At 40.7% G+C, this 16,864-nt stretch overlaps 2 protein-coding genes across 2 annotated transcripts; both read right to left on the bottom strand.

Annotated features, from left to right (window-relative positions):
- Positions 1 to 4,328: 4,328 nt before the first annotated feature.
- hoxa2b (homeobox A2b) lies at positions 4,329 to 5,995 on the bottom strand (the record flags this gene model as incomplete). The annotated part of the gene is given in 2 exon segments (NM_001309978.1): positions 4,329 to 5,149; positions 5,551 to 5,995. Coding segments are annotated over 2 exon segments (987 nt in total). The 3' UTR covers positions 4,329 to 4,496.
- Positions 5,996 to 13,200: 7,205 nt separating this feature from the next.
- Positions 13,201 to 16,656, bottom strand: hoxa9b (homeobox A9b). Its single transcript, XM_021316446.2, has 2 exons — positions 14,182 to 16,656; positions 13,201 to 13,885 (listed from the first exon to the last, which is right to left on the bottom strand). Exons 1-2 carry the CDS (start codon positions 14,660 to 14,662, stop codon positions 13,647 to 13,649), a joined length of 720 nt encoding a protein of 239 aa, XP_021172121.2. The 5' UTR covers positions 14,663 to 16,656; the 3' UTR covers positions 13,201 to 13,646.
- Positions 16,657 to 16,864: the final 208 nt, after the last annotated feature.

The raw sequence follows: 16,864 nt of genomic DNA, 5'->3' as shown, positions 1-16,864 counted from the left end.
GACACGCTTTTTCCCGCCGCGGGTTAGATGTTAGATTATTTTCTCACACTGACGAAAGCGTTTTTTTTTATTTTTTTTTTATTTTATGTATATGTCAGCGTTGTAAATCTAAACAGGGGGTCATTAACAGCTGCCAAGAGCATAACTGAAACACTAATTTATGTGATGTAGATTTAATACAGGCAAGGCTGCAAGTCACTTTGTTGTGTGATAAACAGACAGACAGAGATAAGCTTCCCTTCCCCTGGCAAAGCAAGGCGCATTCAAAGCATGACGCTGTCACCACCATGTTTCATCATGGAGCTGGTGTGTTCAGGGTTTTGTGTCCTGCTAGATCAATGTTAGGCCAAAGGTTACATTTTGGCGAACTGCAAATAAGGCAACATTTGCAGAGTGCCTGAAGGACCAGCTGTCAGTTCCTTCTTCCTGAGCTGTTGATCTCTGCAGCTCCCCCAGAGTAACCAAAGCATCTGTTCTGCTTCTGTGATCAATGCTTTCCTTGGCTGGACAATTGAGCTGCACAGCCATGTTTGACTCTGATTTAAACATCTTCTTAACGTCCTCCCTGGCTTGTCTGGGGTGTTCGCTGGAGTTTGTGATGCTGTTTTGTTTTTTGTTTTTCCACTAAAGAGCAGTTGCATTTCCACTGATTGAGTAAAGGGCAGCAGGACACAATTTTTTAATTAGGAGAATTCCCAAATCCCACTGGATTATATTTAGGAGTGTCAGAGTAATGTGGGGTTGAACAATAGGCACGCTCAGCTTTCACTGAGTAAAAACTGTGCCTTTTTAAACTGTTGATGACAATCACATTCATTCATTAGTCATCTCTGACAGGCAGTGTCACACAATCTAGGTTAAAAGGCTAAACCTTTGAAATGTATAGCTTTTTCTGGGGGAAATGTGACAGAAAGGTCAGAGCGGTCGTGCTGAGTTGCAGTTTGACTAATTTTACTGTAGCTGCAGGTGCAGACCTTCTGCAGAAACGCATTTATCCTGTCAGAGAGGAAAAGATGTGATCAAGCGATAAAGATCAGTAATGGATGTCAGCAAAAATTTGATGGCGTGCCATGAACCGATTACTTACATTTTAGGTAGTAACTAAAAATATCAGAACCATTATCAAAATCTGTCCCCTGTGGATCTTCTTTAAAAGGAGGCATGCATCTCATTTTGGGGTATGTCTAAACTATCTTCCTGTTCTGTTTTGCTTTTACGTTTCTCCTTTAAAAGATATTCACATTTAAAAGTGTTGTGGGATTTAAGGAAGATGACAGAAACTCAGAAGATTTTTAAGCAACTACTGACAATCCAGGATGATTGTCTCCTACACTAACAGGATCAGCAATAAAGCTTTAGTAGTAGGGCTGGACGATAATTCAATAACAAAATATATCAATTGATAGACGTATATCGATGAAAAAGGGTGAATAAAAAGTTTAATAGAAGAACAGTTTTCCTTCCTTTTGCATTCTAGCCTATCATGTAGGTTAACACTACAGTCATTGCATCCTCCCAACCAATCACAAACGCAGATCCAGGAACGTTCTGTCACCAAGCTCCGCCCCCTTCAAAGAGTTCAGAGAGCATGCGTTCTTTTTATTTTTAAAATACTTGCAGTTTTGGTAAAAAAAAAGTTGGTTGAATCAAGGGTTGAGCTTGAATTCAGTGTTTGTGTGTTCTGTGTCTCAAAATAGGTTGCTAAGCAACAGCAAAAAATGGTCAGGGCTGCACTTAAAATATATGTTTTGAATTTGTTGATAATTATCGATATCGATCAATATGATTTCTATTTTATCGCTATGTTTTTTTTTTTTCTTTACTGTCCAGCCCTAGTTAGTAGCTATAATATTTGGAATAATATGAATCCTTTTGTTATTGTTACCACTGCCAAGGTTGGTTTTTATAAGTACACAAAGGTCTTTTCACCAGACTGTCTAGTTTCCCATGGATGTTGCTGCAAACATCTTATGATCTCACTTCCTGTTAAGCTGCCAATGCATTTTTTATGAGCCGCGCGGTCATTGAAAACGTGACCCCCTCCTGACCTGGCAGGAGTTCCTCCCGGAGAGGAGAGCCAGCTTGACCTCTAACCTCTGTCAGTTTCAGTGTGTGTGTGTGTGTGTGTGTGTGTGTGTGTGTGTGTGTGTGTGTGTGTGTGTGTGTGTGTGTGTGTGTGTGTGTGTGTGTGTGCGTGCGTGCATGGAGGGAAGGATGAGTGTCGTATCTGGTTTCTCCATAAAGCTTGCCTGTTATCTCAGAAAATGCCTCTTGTTGGTTTCTTCTGTTTGTATCCGTCTCTCATTACGTGTGGTGGTCCTGTGTGCTGACCATCATGTTGGCCGAACACAGCAAAGCCACCCAGACAGACCAACTGATCATCATCCATTAAACAGCAGCAGGTTGTAACTTGTTGTCTATCAGATCAAAGTATTAGAAATGGTTTTGACTGAACTGAATATGTCATTCAGGGCTGGTCTAAGATTGTATAGGGGCCCCAAGCCGAATTTCTAACCTCCAGTTAAACCCAACTCTCACCAGAATAGCAACACTTGTATTTTCGTGACTGTTTAACGCCACTAGTTTCATGTTTACTAGTGTCCACAATTTAATTGATCATATAAAGGGATAAAAAATTGGCCCTGACATCAATTACCTTATAGCATTTGTTAAATACAAAGCTCCTCATAAAATGTGTAGCCAAGTATATTCTTCTCACTTACTCCTTTCTGACAGTCATGGCAGCCAGCTTTTCTGTAGAAGACTCAATAGAATCAGGAAGGATGGGCCGTGTTAAATTGCGTGCGCTTAAAAGCAGCCACAGACAACAATTATTTATTCATGGAGATATATTTTCATTTGCAAAGTGCATTACATTTGACTCCATCACAGAAAAGGATGCAGCAGAAATGATTCAATTAGCAGCATTAAAATGATGACTGTTAATGCAAATTGTCAGTTGTGTCAATATCCCCTGCACAGTCGGGAGGATACATCCGGCATGAATCTAGATTTAAGTATAAAATGATGACCACTTATTTGTATTTTATTATTTAAAAACCATCAATTTTAAAATAGTTAATTCTTCAATGTGACTGTATACCAAACGTTTTGGAATCCACTGCCTAATCTGAGAGCAATAAAGCACTGTTGGGGGCCCCCTGCTGGTCTGGGGGGGGCTAAACTGCAGTTTAGGTGGCTGCGTGTGGGGCTAGATGTAAACGCTAATGCTGACAGTGATCTCAACATCATACCAGCTTTTAAAGCTTAGACTCCTGCTGCTCTGGCTGTGGTTATAAGTCTCATCCACTTGAAATGATTTTCAGCTGAAACAGCAGTTCATGAGTTTTTTTTTTTCTTTAGATGACGCAAACATGCAATGTTTGAACCTGTTATGCAGTGCTTGCTCTGCATAATAGGCAACATTTAAGTTGCTGCTTTTAGCCAAACAAGACGAGCTCAGAAACACCATGCCGGCCGCAAACAGTATTTTATATATATATATATATATATATATATATATATATATATATATATATATATATATATATATATATATATATATATAAACACTCTTTATATATATAAAGTGTGTTTTTATAAGCAGTTTATTCAACATGATAAGTGAAAACCTGAAAAGCACCCTTCTGTGCAGTAACTTCTCAACTGATAATATTATACATTTCCCAAATGTCAATTTCCAGACCAGTAAACACATCATGGGAATGAAATTTAGCCAGTAGCCCATGTGATTCCATTGATTAGTGTGGAAACATTGCTTTCACCTCAGTGTATCGTTTACTGCCTGAAAGCTGAAAGGTTTTTATAAACACAACAGGGTGCAGGCTGATTTGATTTTTTTTTTTTTTCATGCAAAGAGTGCCATAAACAAGCAGCTTAAACTGTGAGTTTTATAGGCAATAAAACTTTATTAGAAAGCCAAGAGGAGTCACAACTTTTGGCCTGGGTCTCCCAGCAGGATATTCTTGACGTTTTATTTTTCTTTTCTTTTCTTGCTTTAGTTTTCTTTTTATGTCAGTCTATTTATTTACTAAAAAAAGTCTGTCAGACTATTTTGAGGGATAAGGTTAAAAAAACTAGACACGAAAAATCTGAAGCTTTATTTGACTATACTGCTTGTATTTGTTCTCTATAATTATTATTTATATTTTATATTTGTCTTAATAAAATGCAACATGATATTCCCCGCACCTCCCGTGGACCTATTCTCTTTTACTTTTGTTGACACGCATTTTTACGTCTGTGAAGCTAAAATCTATAAGCTCTGCAAATACATAAGAAATAAGACCAAAGTTGTATTTTTTTCAATAATTGTACAAATTTATTTCAAGAAACATAATGATCTCAGATTAATATAAAAATAAACCTGAATGTGGTCATTAACTCACCTTGCGTGAGGGTCTTTCTTTTATTATTTCCCACATACGAAAAACCGAATAAAGGGATTGAATTGAATATAAAACGGAAGCGGATTTTCAGTAGCTGAGATTTTGCAGGTCCATTGTTGTGAGTGTCTCTGAGAAAAGGCTGAACGTTTCGGACGATAAAGGCAACGGACTCTGCGATGAATCCGACGAGAAAGAAGCCGAGGGGGAGAAAACGTACAAATCCTGCAAAGAGGCGTCCAGGCCGGGGGACTGGGCATTGTCCGGGCCTATTGTTGACGCGCAGACGGGTGCTGGGCCGGTAAAATGTGTGGGATTTTTCTCATTGCAGCTCGGAGGGCTGTGGTTCTGTCCATTGTGTCCGTTCGGACCCTGTTGTGAAGTCAGGGTGTTTTGGTGCAAACTGGACCGCTCCCTCTGCGGGAGCGCGCCGCTCTCCTCGGCCGGCTCCATCTCGTCCTCCAGGCCCGCGGGATATTTGCCGTCGCTGTCCCTGTTCTCCTTGCAGTGGCTCTGCCTTTTGTGCTTCATCCGCCTGTTCTGAAACCACACTTTCACCTGCTTCTCCGTCAAATCCAGCAGCGCGGCTATCTCCACCCGCCTGGGTCTGCACAGGTATTTGTTGAAGTGAAACTCCTTCTCAAGCTCCAGGAGTTGGGTGTTGGTGTACGCCGTCCTCAGCCTCTTGGATGCCCCCGAACACTCAGTAGGACCGACAGCGCTCTCCGGCCTCTCAGGAGAACCTAAAAAATAAATAAAAAATAAAGCACGACGTGTTCAGATTCATAGTGGCAAAAAAAAAAAGGAAAGACGCTGTGTGCATGGGTGGAAACCTGCAGAGCTGGGAGGATTTATGGGCTGAATATGATGGGGTCTGCGTGGACAGGACAGGACGCAGGCTGAAGATTAATGAACATGCCAGCTGCCGGCCCCGTGTAACTTGTAATCTATCACTCTCTATTACTGTCAAACATTGGCGCTCTGACGCTGCATCGCGAGCCCGTGCGCTGTTTGGTGAGATTAAACAAGCTTAAATCAACAACTTTGCTGCGGCTGCGAGGGATGCGCATGACGCATGCAGCCTATAGCGCGGAGACAATGAGGAGCCCTTTTAGGACGGAGGTTATTAATCATCCTGTCTTGCCTTGGGGAGAGAGGTCAGACGCTGCCGCGGCGACGGAAGAGGCAGTAGCCTGGCTTCTCTTGATGCTTTTCTTCTCCTTCATCCACGGGTACTCCGTGGGCAGAGACGCAGCCTCCAGCGGACCGTGGCCTTTCAGATCCCGCTTGCAGCGTGGGTGGACGCTGGGCTTCAAGCTCGGGATGGTCTGCTCGAAGGGAGGAGGGGGAATCGGTGTCGAGCTCTTGATTGATGGACTTTGAAACGCATCTCCGGGGTTGGCGAGAGATGTCAGGCACTCGGCGAGCGACGGCCGGCTGTTGATGAAACCGCTCTCTCGTCCGAATGCGTAACTCATGTCCTCCTGCTTGTTGTTGTGATGGAGGGTAAAAAACAAAACAAAAAAAAAGCGCAGATTCGGCGTGGAAAAACAAGGGCTCGGGAAAATAACACGCGTTTTATTCTGACAGGCGTGTGGAGACCTCTGCGCCATGAAGCAGCGCTTTCATGGAGACATGCTTGGAATTAGACCGTGCCGCTTGTCACATGGTTGAATCTGCCCAATGACAATGCAGGTGTGTTTTTTTTTTAATCAAGAGAACTCGGGAAGAGTGTGGGAGGGAGGGGGAGGGGGGTTGTTCGTCACCTCCTGCCCCTCTCTCTCTCCAAACTGTTCCTTTTCAGCGCCCAAAAACGCATGCCTACAGAGGTTCTAGAATAAATGGTTCCCAGGCCGAGGCTTCTCTTCTTCCACCACCTGCCAACACACTCTGCAAGAAATAAGAACATTTCATTATGTAGCCGATCAGACGCAGGGGCCACTTAAAGACATTATTGGTATTTGATCCAAATGGATAAATGGAAAAAGAGCTTGGTTGCAATGTTTTTTGAGAATCTTGAGAATTTCTTTTGTTTGTTTTTTTTTGTTTGTTTTTTTCCCATGGAGTTTCATAAACCAGTGTTTGAAAGAAGATGTAGCCTAAGTATAGTCTTGGTAGGGTAGGTGAGGGGTCCATGGCTACCCCAGGAAACTGCATGCCCTCCGCCCTCTTTGTTAGGACGGTCTTATTATGGACATTATGTTTATCACCACTGATTTTCGAAAAAGGAGAAGCTAAACTTCAATGATTCACAACATTCAGTTACTATTTTACGATTTATCTGTATAAGTCTACTAATGTACTTTGAGGATGGTCAAAATGGTCGCATCAGATCGCCCTCATGTACTTTTTTTGTTTAACAGCTCCCAAAAAAGATTAGTAAGTAAGTGAGCAACCGGGTAAGTAAAGCGCCTGTCACAAGGTCACAAGGTCACTACGCACCATAAATCGCATTGAAGTTATTCAAGTGACGTATAAAAACAAGGTTCTAAAAAATTACAATGAAATCATAGGAGCCACAGACTGAACGGCCCGGTCCCCCTTAGTTTGCATGTGTGAGGAACAACCAGGAGAAACAAAATGAGAAATGTTTGAGAACCGTCATGGGCGGTTCTAGACAGGGGCTGACAGGGGCCAGTGTCCCTGTAAAACTGCTCCTGGCCCCTGCACTGAAGACATAATACTAAATCAATTTCTTATCATATGTACAGAAACCGGAAAGGGTTAGTCCCTTGGACCAATTTCTTTCTTTCTTTATTTATTTCTTTATTTATTTATTTATTTCTCTCTTTCTTTCTTTCTCTCTTTCTTTCTCTCTTTCTTTACCTTTACAGTTTTAAGGAGTTGCACTTTCAGGTGTCTGCAACCTGTAGTTCCAGAGTCGCAAGTGGCTCTTTGGCTCTTTGACTTGCTTTATATATTAAAAGATTAATTATTGCGCCCCTTTTTTTATTTTATTTATTTATTTATTTTTTGTTCTGTGGCCGTGTGGAAAAAAAAACATTGGTAAATAACTTGGTCTAGAATCACATCTGGACATTTTATAATAGCATTGTCTGTTTTTACTGTAAGTGTTTTATAGATTATATTCAGATTTGTTTGGCGAACTCTCAATTTTCAGAGTAAAATACCAACTAAACAGGTAAGTATGTAGTTTTCTTTTCTTTTCCTATATTTTCTATGTTTTTTGTCCTTTTAATGCTTTTTGCTTTGTTTTGTCCATCAAATGATACCAGGGTCACATATTTGTCAAACATTTTGATATATATATATATATATATATATATATATATATATATATATATATATATATATATATATATATATATATATATATATATATATATATATATATATATGGGCCATCGTTTTCACTTGAAAGCACACTGTTATGGTTTTGGTCTGCCTTCCCACGATTTTTAATGACCACCCCTTCTAAAACTTTCTGGAAGTGCCCCTGCCCACAGGCCGTGCGTATTTGGCACGTCATGCGCAGAGAGTACATCTTTAAATGTGTGTTTTTTTTTCTAAGACGGTCCTTTAATTATTTTCATGTAAGAGCTTGGAAAGAGTCGGTGTCCAATGAGTTAATCTCGAGCCTTTCTGGAAGGAGGAAAACGCTGCAGACACATGAAGACATGTCCACCCCTCCCCCAGCACAAACAGAAGCTGACGCACAGAGAATGCATTGTTAAAAGGCATTTGCGGGTTTCTGATGAAATAATCTGATGTAATTTTGATGTCATCTGTGACTACGGTTTACAGATTGCGATCAAAATCTTCTAACGATGTTGCCTCTGTGCTGTTGTAATTCGCTTCCTCCATTACTTAAGTATTCCCCAGTCCACAGTGATCCAGCATTGATGCGGATCTGAGCCTCCTGCTTCATACGCCAGCATGGTTGAAACACGGCAATGAGGCGCAGCAGAGGTTTTTCACTGCAGTGCTGTAGCTGCAGGGAGAGATGCGCGGATCTGATGGCTGTTTATTGCTCTGCCTCTAAACAAAGAGCTTGGGTAGCCTGAGTGTGATCAATCTTTCCAGCCAAGAAAGGTCTGACAGCTCCCTGCCAGAGAGCACATCTGATCCATCCAACACTCCTTAGATCATATGTGGCCAGGAAGTAGACAGCTTCACTGGCTACATGGCTCTGGATTTCTTTTATTTGCTTTGCTTTTAAAGAACAGAGCCTTTTATGCATAATATCTCAATATTATATTGAGGATCCACATGCGGATTGTAAAAGATCAAACCTCGTTTTTGTCGATTGCAAAAGGAAACGTACGGGAAGATGGAGGTGAATGTTGGACGTGCTAAAAGGGTTCTTGAAGGAAAGGAGCAGCGTTTTCATTTTGGATCAGTTGTTGGCTGAGGTGAGTGGGTGTTGGCGCGCATAGAGATCTGGTTTCAGATGGTATGACTTCAGGAGAAAGTGCTCTCTTCTGAAATAGTACAATTTTAACACATGTTTAAATAGACACTTAAAAAGAAACAATTCCGTTTTTGTTTTTGTTTAGTTTTTCTGTAAAACTGCTACTAGATATTTTAGAACTATACATTTACCAAACCACACATTATATCTTACCTATAAACTACGAAATACTGAAACTGAAATGATAGAAAACATTTTGGAAAGCTTTCATTTTAAATCCCACATTGTATCCAAATAAATTTATGTTTTTTACACCTCACTACTGCTTACAACATATGTAGTTATTCACCAAAATATCGTGCAGTTGCATTAATCAATTCTCCATTTTCTTAAAAAACGCTGAATCAAATGGGATTCATACAGCAGTTTCGACACCAACGCGAATTGGATTAAATAGACGCAGATGTGCGTTACAGAACAATGAGGGAGCAGAGAAAATTCCTAAAATATGTTCAGTGACAAAGACTGCAGGCTGATGCAGAACAGAATAGAATTACAAGATACATTCCCTAAGGATGTATATAACCAAATAGCAGATACAAATACACTAATATTTCCCCTTCAATGCTGTAACATAATCTATTCCCTTTTGCTCAGAGTCTGTCTAGCCTTCGAAGCCTCATTTTCTCCTCTCTGTTGTGCGCGCTTGCAGACGACGTCTGGACGCACCGTGGAGAGCCCCGTTTCCCGTCTGCTCTGGAGACATCTGGGAGGCAAGCAGGCCAACAAACCTGCAGCCACGCAGAATCCACGGACGGGGAGAGAATATATTTCACTCACCATGCAGGCGCAGATGTCATTTTCATCACATGTAATAAAAAAACAATAAATAAATCAGAAATGACACGAGTGTGCGTCTGTGTTTTCATAGTTTGTAAAAAAAAAAAATGATTAATTTCCTGGGAAATATGAACTCATTTACAACATTTCGTACGTAAACACGTGTGAGAGATTGATGGGCTAATGTTTAAGTAACTGATGTAATACAGTGAAAAGACTGAAGTGTTTATTGCATGCTTTTTTGGCAAGAGTCTTCTCATATTTTATGTTATCATGCTCTTCTCGTTGAAGAAAATAGAATGGGTAAAAGAAAAAAGTACACGCTTAAGGCGCACATTATCCTTCTGGAAAGTGCACACGCTGCCAGACGTGTGTAAATGTGTGTGTGTGGGTTGAAATCTAAGATGTGTTTACGAGAGGATTTTCGCATTACAGTGTTATTTATGGAGCTTCGGGACAAAACGGGTCTGTAAATTTCATTCTGACCTGGACAACATTACTGTCAATCTGAGACCAAATAAGGACTTTTTTTCCATATCAAAGTAGATTAATTAATTCCACACGATCAAAAATATTTGTAGCTGTGTTCAAGTAATGGCCTCTCCTTCTATAAATAAAACAACACCGACCTTACAGCGCCTCTAGGACAGCCATCCACCCCCGGAACGTGTTGCAACACCATCGCGTTAAACATCTTGAACGCTATTTTTGGCACTTTTACGCGTCATTTGTGCGCAATTTTCGCTTTTACGCATCATTTTACGTCGTTAAACCGCCACGTCTAATGGGGTTTGAATTAAAAGTGCAGTGCCGGGTGTCATCCGATCACTCCGTGCCAAAACCTACACAGAAGGCTATAGCTGTGACCGAGAAAATCCTGCAGTTTTAGGTTTATTTGTTCAACCCCGAAATAATTAGGTAAAGGTTTTCCAATTAGCAGCAAAAAAGGCATATAATAATAATAATAATAATAATAATAATAATAATAATAATAATAATAATAATAATAATAATAATAATAATATAACTATTATTATTATTATTATTATTATTATTATTATTATTATTATTATTATTATTATTATTATTATTATTATTATTATTATTTATTTATTTATTTATTGTTATTTTTATTATCGGTCTTCAAAAATTATCTCAATTAATCTCCATCAGTCCGAGTTGTAAAACCAGCACTTTATGGGTAAATCCTGTATCCTTAATGCTGATAGCCCTGATATCGCAGGGATAAACTCATCCTTCTCATGCCAGACTTACAGACTGCTGACAGAGCGGCTGGGAGGGGGTAAAACTGCTCTTTTCCTCCTCCTGAACTCTCTCCCTCCCCGCCAAAAGGGCCTCTCCTGTCACTGCTAGTGTCGTGAGGTGTGATGAATAGGGGGTCGTAAAAGGTCGCTGCAAACAACTTCCTAGCAACTTTCTGTTTTTCTGCAGCACGGTTCCTCACACTGCTGTTTGCTCGGGAGAATGTCCAGCCCGGATCAGGCGGCGAGAATGGCATCCACGCACACAGCAGCACTGTGTGCCTAACTGAGATCTGGGTGGCTGTGTCTTACTTATGGTCTTTGGCACATGTGAACATCAGCTCTCGTTAAAACAGCCTATCAATGTCCCAGACCAAAGAATTACAGAATGAATGTGCCACATGACCTTTTGCGGTGAGAGAGTACGAGGGTAAGGAGCGAGTGACAACGGGACAGGAAGCAATCTATGCAGACAGGAAGCGCGAGTTTTTTATTTATTTATTTATTTATTCTTTTTGGATTACAAACAGGAGGATCCATCCAGAACATTGCTAAAATACTCTGAGCTGCTGAGATGGAGAGATTGGACACAATAGACATGTGCATTCGGTATATTTTATTAATTTATCAGCTTGAAGTCACTTATGCATAATTTTAACATCAAGCAGTGATGTTAAGCAAGTTATCCCTGTGATAAAATGAATATGAAATAAAATAGTGACTCACAGAGCACACTTCATGATTAGATGTGCTGGTAATTGCACGCAGAGATCTGCATTCCAACAGGAGCGATGTGACTTTGAACGCATCATCCGGTCTGGTCTCCAAATGAGCTTTTGGCTCCCCCTTCTGGTTTTATGAGCGAAGCAGCACCTAGCAGCGAACAAAGCCTTCACTGGATCATCATCAGTATCACTCTTTGATTCTGTTAATCGAAACTTGCTCAATCAGTGTCACTTTTCTGCAAGAGTTAGCCACTTTTTTTCAGTGTCTGAGACGGATAAAATATAAATCTCAAAGCTCTTTCCACAAATAAAAGTTGTTTTCTGGCCTCCTTTCTTTTCCAGAGAACTTAGCACACAGAAAAAAACAGACAAAACAACAAACGGATGTCTCTGCTGTGAGACAGTGAAATTGCTGCTAGACGGTTGTAAAGCAATTACACCTTTGAAGGCAGACCCATCTGCACTCCTGCCTGTGGCCCCCTGCACCCCGCTCTGTGTGGGGGTCTTTGTTGGTACCCCTCTGCTTCGCTCTAACAGTATGCCAGATTTGTTTGCTGGAAGCAAGGCAGGAACGCTGCCTGAGTGGTGCCACTGAGCCTCCGTATGCTGCGCTATTTTCGCACCTTATAAACAGTCAGGTTATGATGGAGAAGGCAGCTACAGTTTGGAGAGCGCATGTTTCAGAAAGGTCTGCATACATGCTGTGAATCAGAAAATATCTGCATGCCTCAGTTTTCTAACTTTTTTTAATAAATGTCCCAATACCTTCATACAAAGACTTTTCTTTGGTTCTTAAATGTTGTTATTTATCCTACTTTAGAAAACACACACTTATCAAGATTTAGCTGAACGAGAACTGAAAACAAAGTAAAGTATATATGGACTATGTTTTAGTATCCCTAATATAAGTTCGCATATTTGCGCTTGTGGCCCTTCCTGCCACCCAATTGTGATAAATTCCTGTTTGAATAAGAATAAAATATAATGTGAGAAAATAGAAATAAATAAATAAAAAGTTACTGAACTTGTTTTATATTTATTTCTATCAGCGTCACAATAATAGCCATGCGCGCACAGTACTGATTAACGCTTCTGCCAATTCACACTAGCAAGGCAAAATGCATACATTCTTAATAATGAAAAGGAAAGTAAATAAAACATAAAATAATGTAAAAAATTCTTCAAAATGCTTGTTTTTATACAATAAATGCCATTAACCTTACATTAATAGGCCTTAAGATTGACTCTCATCATCACATTCTTTCCTTCCAAGACAGTATATATATATATATATATATATATATATATATATATATATATATATATATATATATATATATATATATATATATATATATATATATATATATATATATATAGTCTCAGTTGAAATGTTTTCTAATGTTAGAAATTAAACATTTAGCCAGTTGGAATTAACTACAAAACCCGATAAATACATTTACACTTTTATTTTATTTTATCTTTTTACCTAAGGTTTATGCTCCACTTCAATCTATTGTGTGAATTATAAATATGCAGACAAGATGTTGACTTGGTTTCCTTAAAATGGCCACGAATCACTGCGACATAGCACATTTTCACATGTGTGAAACAAAGAAAACTTTATTTTAATTCAAATCAGTGCCGATGAGGTATTTCAAGTGTGCGCAGGGTATTCACAAATGCATTCAAACACTTAAACACAAGACGCCGCAACAACAACAAAAAAAGCAAACAAACAAAAACAAAGAAGAATAAGTTAATCAATGCAAATAGGTAGCTGAAAGATATTCAGGTAGTCAAGTATTGGTTCATGCAAATAATAAGAGGCCTACAGAGTCAACAATCTGTGTGCGTAAAGTACGAGACATCTAAGTCCACAAGGAGACACAAACACTGAGCACAATTTTAAGTTGGGGGGGGAAAGGACACCCAGCGTTGTTTTAACAACACTAATTTACAACAACGCGTACCAGGAATTGTAGGAACCCCCCTCTCCTCCCCCCTTCCTCCCATCCCCAACCCGAAATGCAAAGAGGCACTAGCTGTCTTTCCTTCGGTCTCTGCTTTCCTTCTTCATCTTCATCCTGCGGTTCTGGAACCAGATTTTCACCTGTCTCTCCGTCAGATTCAGGAGTCTCGCCACTTCGTACCTGCGCTCCCGTGGGAGGTACATATTGAAGAGAAACTCTTTTTCCAGTTCGAGGATTTGGTGCTTGGTGTAGGGGCAGCGCTTTTTCCTGGTGGGCTTTGCGTGCAGCCAGTTGGACGACGGGTTGTCTGGAAGGAAATAGTCGCCATGAGTACAGTTTAATGCTGAACATCGATGGGTTTAGTTTATGGTTATTTTTTTCTTATTATTTTTATTTTAAGTTAAAAAAAATTCACCCCTACACGCGAAGCCGGCATAAACAAAAATGTTCCAAGTCATCTTGCACACTATTTATTTCTCAGACAAAGACCAGGACGCATTTGGCTAAATTTGAACAAATTTTCCCACAATCTCAGACAGCTGCATCCCCTCACTATTAGGCCCACACATTTTGCACCAACGGGGAAAGCGTTGCGTTGCTTACTTGCATCAATCTCCTCCTTTTTCTCTGCCGTCGGCTTGTCGTCGCCGGCTGCGGACGTGGGGGATGTTTCACAGGGAATCTCCGTGAGGGAAGCTCCGTTTTCAATGTCAGACAAGAGCGGTGCGTGCGTCTCCAGAGTCGTGCATTCCGCACCCCCGAGCAGCGGCTCGGGCTTGATGTCGTAATGCGCGGCTGCAGACGGAATTCCCGTCAAACACAGCGACGCCGAGACCGGGTCCAACGCCCAGGAGCGCGCAAACATGCCATCCGCGTCTCCGCTGTACTGGTGATGTAGGTATGCGTTCGGAGGATGCGCTGCGATGGTGCCCCAAGATCCGCCGAAAATAGACGATTTCTGTTCCTGTCCGCCATATTCGGTGTGCGCCGCCTGCTCCATCCCTGCTGAGGATGAGTATCTCATCGGTGCCATTTCTTCTTGATCCGAAAGTACGCGCGCGTCAACGTAGTAGCTCGTCCCCATTGCACCAGAATGGTAATAAAAAAATACAACGCACCAAAAAAAAGGTGGGGGAAATTAAAAACCTTGCTTTTGCAATCCTGCGGTGTAAGAGACGATTCATTCCATTGTAAGGTGCCGCGTTGGTGCGTCACCTACAAGCTCCTTGCGTCCAGTAAGTTGAACCCTGTCCAAAACTGGATAGGGCGCCCCAAAACACGTGACCGTGGGACAGAACAATAAATAATAAATCAGCCTGCATACCGCTCGGCTTAAGAAGGAGGCCACCATTTTCCCTCGCCATATTTTAATAGCTAGTCCCCGCGCTTTTATTGGCAAATATTTCCTTTTATAAGCAATAAACGTGTGATTTTGGTCAAGAGTTGCCGTTTTAGTGGAAACCAGGACAACTATGGATAAAGGAGAAAGTTTATTGCTTCTTTAAAGCTTATTTTTGATAAATTGTCGGCTTGCTGCTTTTAAAAACATCTGGTTTTGAAAATGTGTCGGCATTTGAACGTAAAACGTCAGAACAGCTTTGGGTGCCAATGTCTTTCACGCAAAAGTTAGTATTGTTACTACTGTTTATTCTACCTTATTAAAAACGTATTGATTTTTTTTTTTTTGTATCAAGAAACTGTAAACAACCCAAAGGAAGGTTTCCAAGAGATAACGGAGCTGCATCTGTAAGCCCGGCTCCACTTTAAAGGCAATCCAAGACGGAAAAACAGCGGGACTGGAGTTATTTGGGTGCCATATAACGGTCCATTTTATCACGGGCAATTGGGTTGTTTTTCTTCAGGTTACAGCCTAGCTGTCTAAGCTAAATTTCACCAATAAAGCTTATCCTTTGTCCTCTTTCCCTGCAGGGTCCAAGCAGACGCATCCGGAATTTTTTTTAAGCAACTGGCGAGACTGCAATGATCATAACCGAGGCCTTGTCTGTCCACACATTTTGTCCTGATCGTAGAAATGATACAAAAGAGGGACTCATTTCATTCCACCCGCCTAAGATCTAAAAAAAAAAAAAAAATGCAGCTAACTGAAAACCAGCAGATATGAGGCAATTCTCCCATGTAATTGCTGTATTTTACGCACAGATAAATCCTCCCAGGTTATTGTTTTTAAGCTGCAGTTTGAAAGATCCGACGCACTCCGCGCCAAATTATTAATAGGCACAACCCAACGTGGTTTTGCTTTTAATTATAAGATGAATTGCACTGAGGTAATCAAGGCAGTTTCGTGTTGTGGGAACATAAAATAAATAGCCCAACAACATGAGACTACCTAAACCACGCAACAGCCTGCTCTCCTGCAAAGGGGCCCGTGTGTGTTTTTTTTTTCTTCCCCTAACTGTGTTTTGTTTTCTTTTTATTTAAATACAAATCGTGTTTTAAACCGTATGTGGCTCTAAAAGTGGCCTTTATGTACATATCACATTTTATTCACTGCCGTTTCAGAAATATACAAGAGAACCGAAGTCTGTTTTTAACGCACCGAGATTGTTGTGGGCTGCTGTTGACCAGGAAATAGTTTATGGCTGTAAAACATCCGAAATCCAATACACACGTTAAACAACCCAGACATATAGTCACACACAACAATTCCCGAAAGAAATTTGGTTGAATAGACACGGAAAATATGGCAGCGTGAGTCGTGATTCAGAAGTGAAGCTGAAATGACGTCTAGCCAACAGTATGAAGCTTAATCACGTCCAAATGCTGTATAAAACTAAGGTTTATGGGTTGATCAAATGCGCTAACAAAGCCCGACTTTCAGCAGCATCCAGGAACATAAATGCGTAAAAAGTCGTTTGTTGCTGAAGGATCTTGTCTCCAGATCGGGTTTCCTCATTAGAACTTAGGAAAACATTTAGTTAACGATTTAAAAATGTTTTCACTGGTTGACTTTAATTAGACACACGCTGCTGCTGTTTTTTCCCCCATCATCATCAAATCTGGACGGCGAGCCTCTTCTCCCGTCAAAATAGTGAAGAAATTACGCGGAAAAGACGAGGTTTGCCGTCCGTGTGCACAGCCTGCGACTAATAGTCGAGAATTGAAAAGTGAAAACACGTCTCTGAATTCTCAAAAAAAAAAATCAAAATGTTTCCAGGGGTGATAATAAAGGCTTAAGTTTAATGTTTTTTTTTTCTGTAGCCTGAATCTGGATGAAACGCATGGGCTGAAAAAGGCATGTTCAGCACATTTTCCGTGACTAGTCAAC

This window comes from Fundulus heteroclitus, chromosome 3 (genome assembly GCF_011125445.2).
Source record: "Fundulus heteroclitus isolate FHET01 chromosome 3, MU-UCD_Fhet_4.1, whole genome shotgun sequence".
NCBI lineage: Eukaryota > Metazoa > Chordata > Actinopteri > Cyprinodontiformes > Fundulidae > Fundulus > Fundulus heteroclitus.
This window is presented reverse-complemented; position numbering and strand designations above follow the sequence as displayed.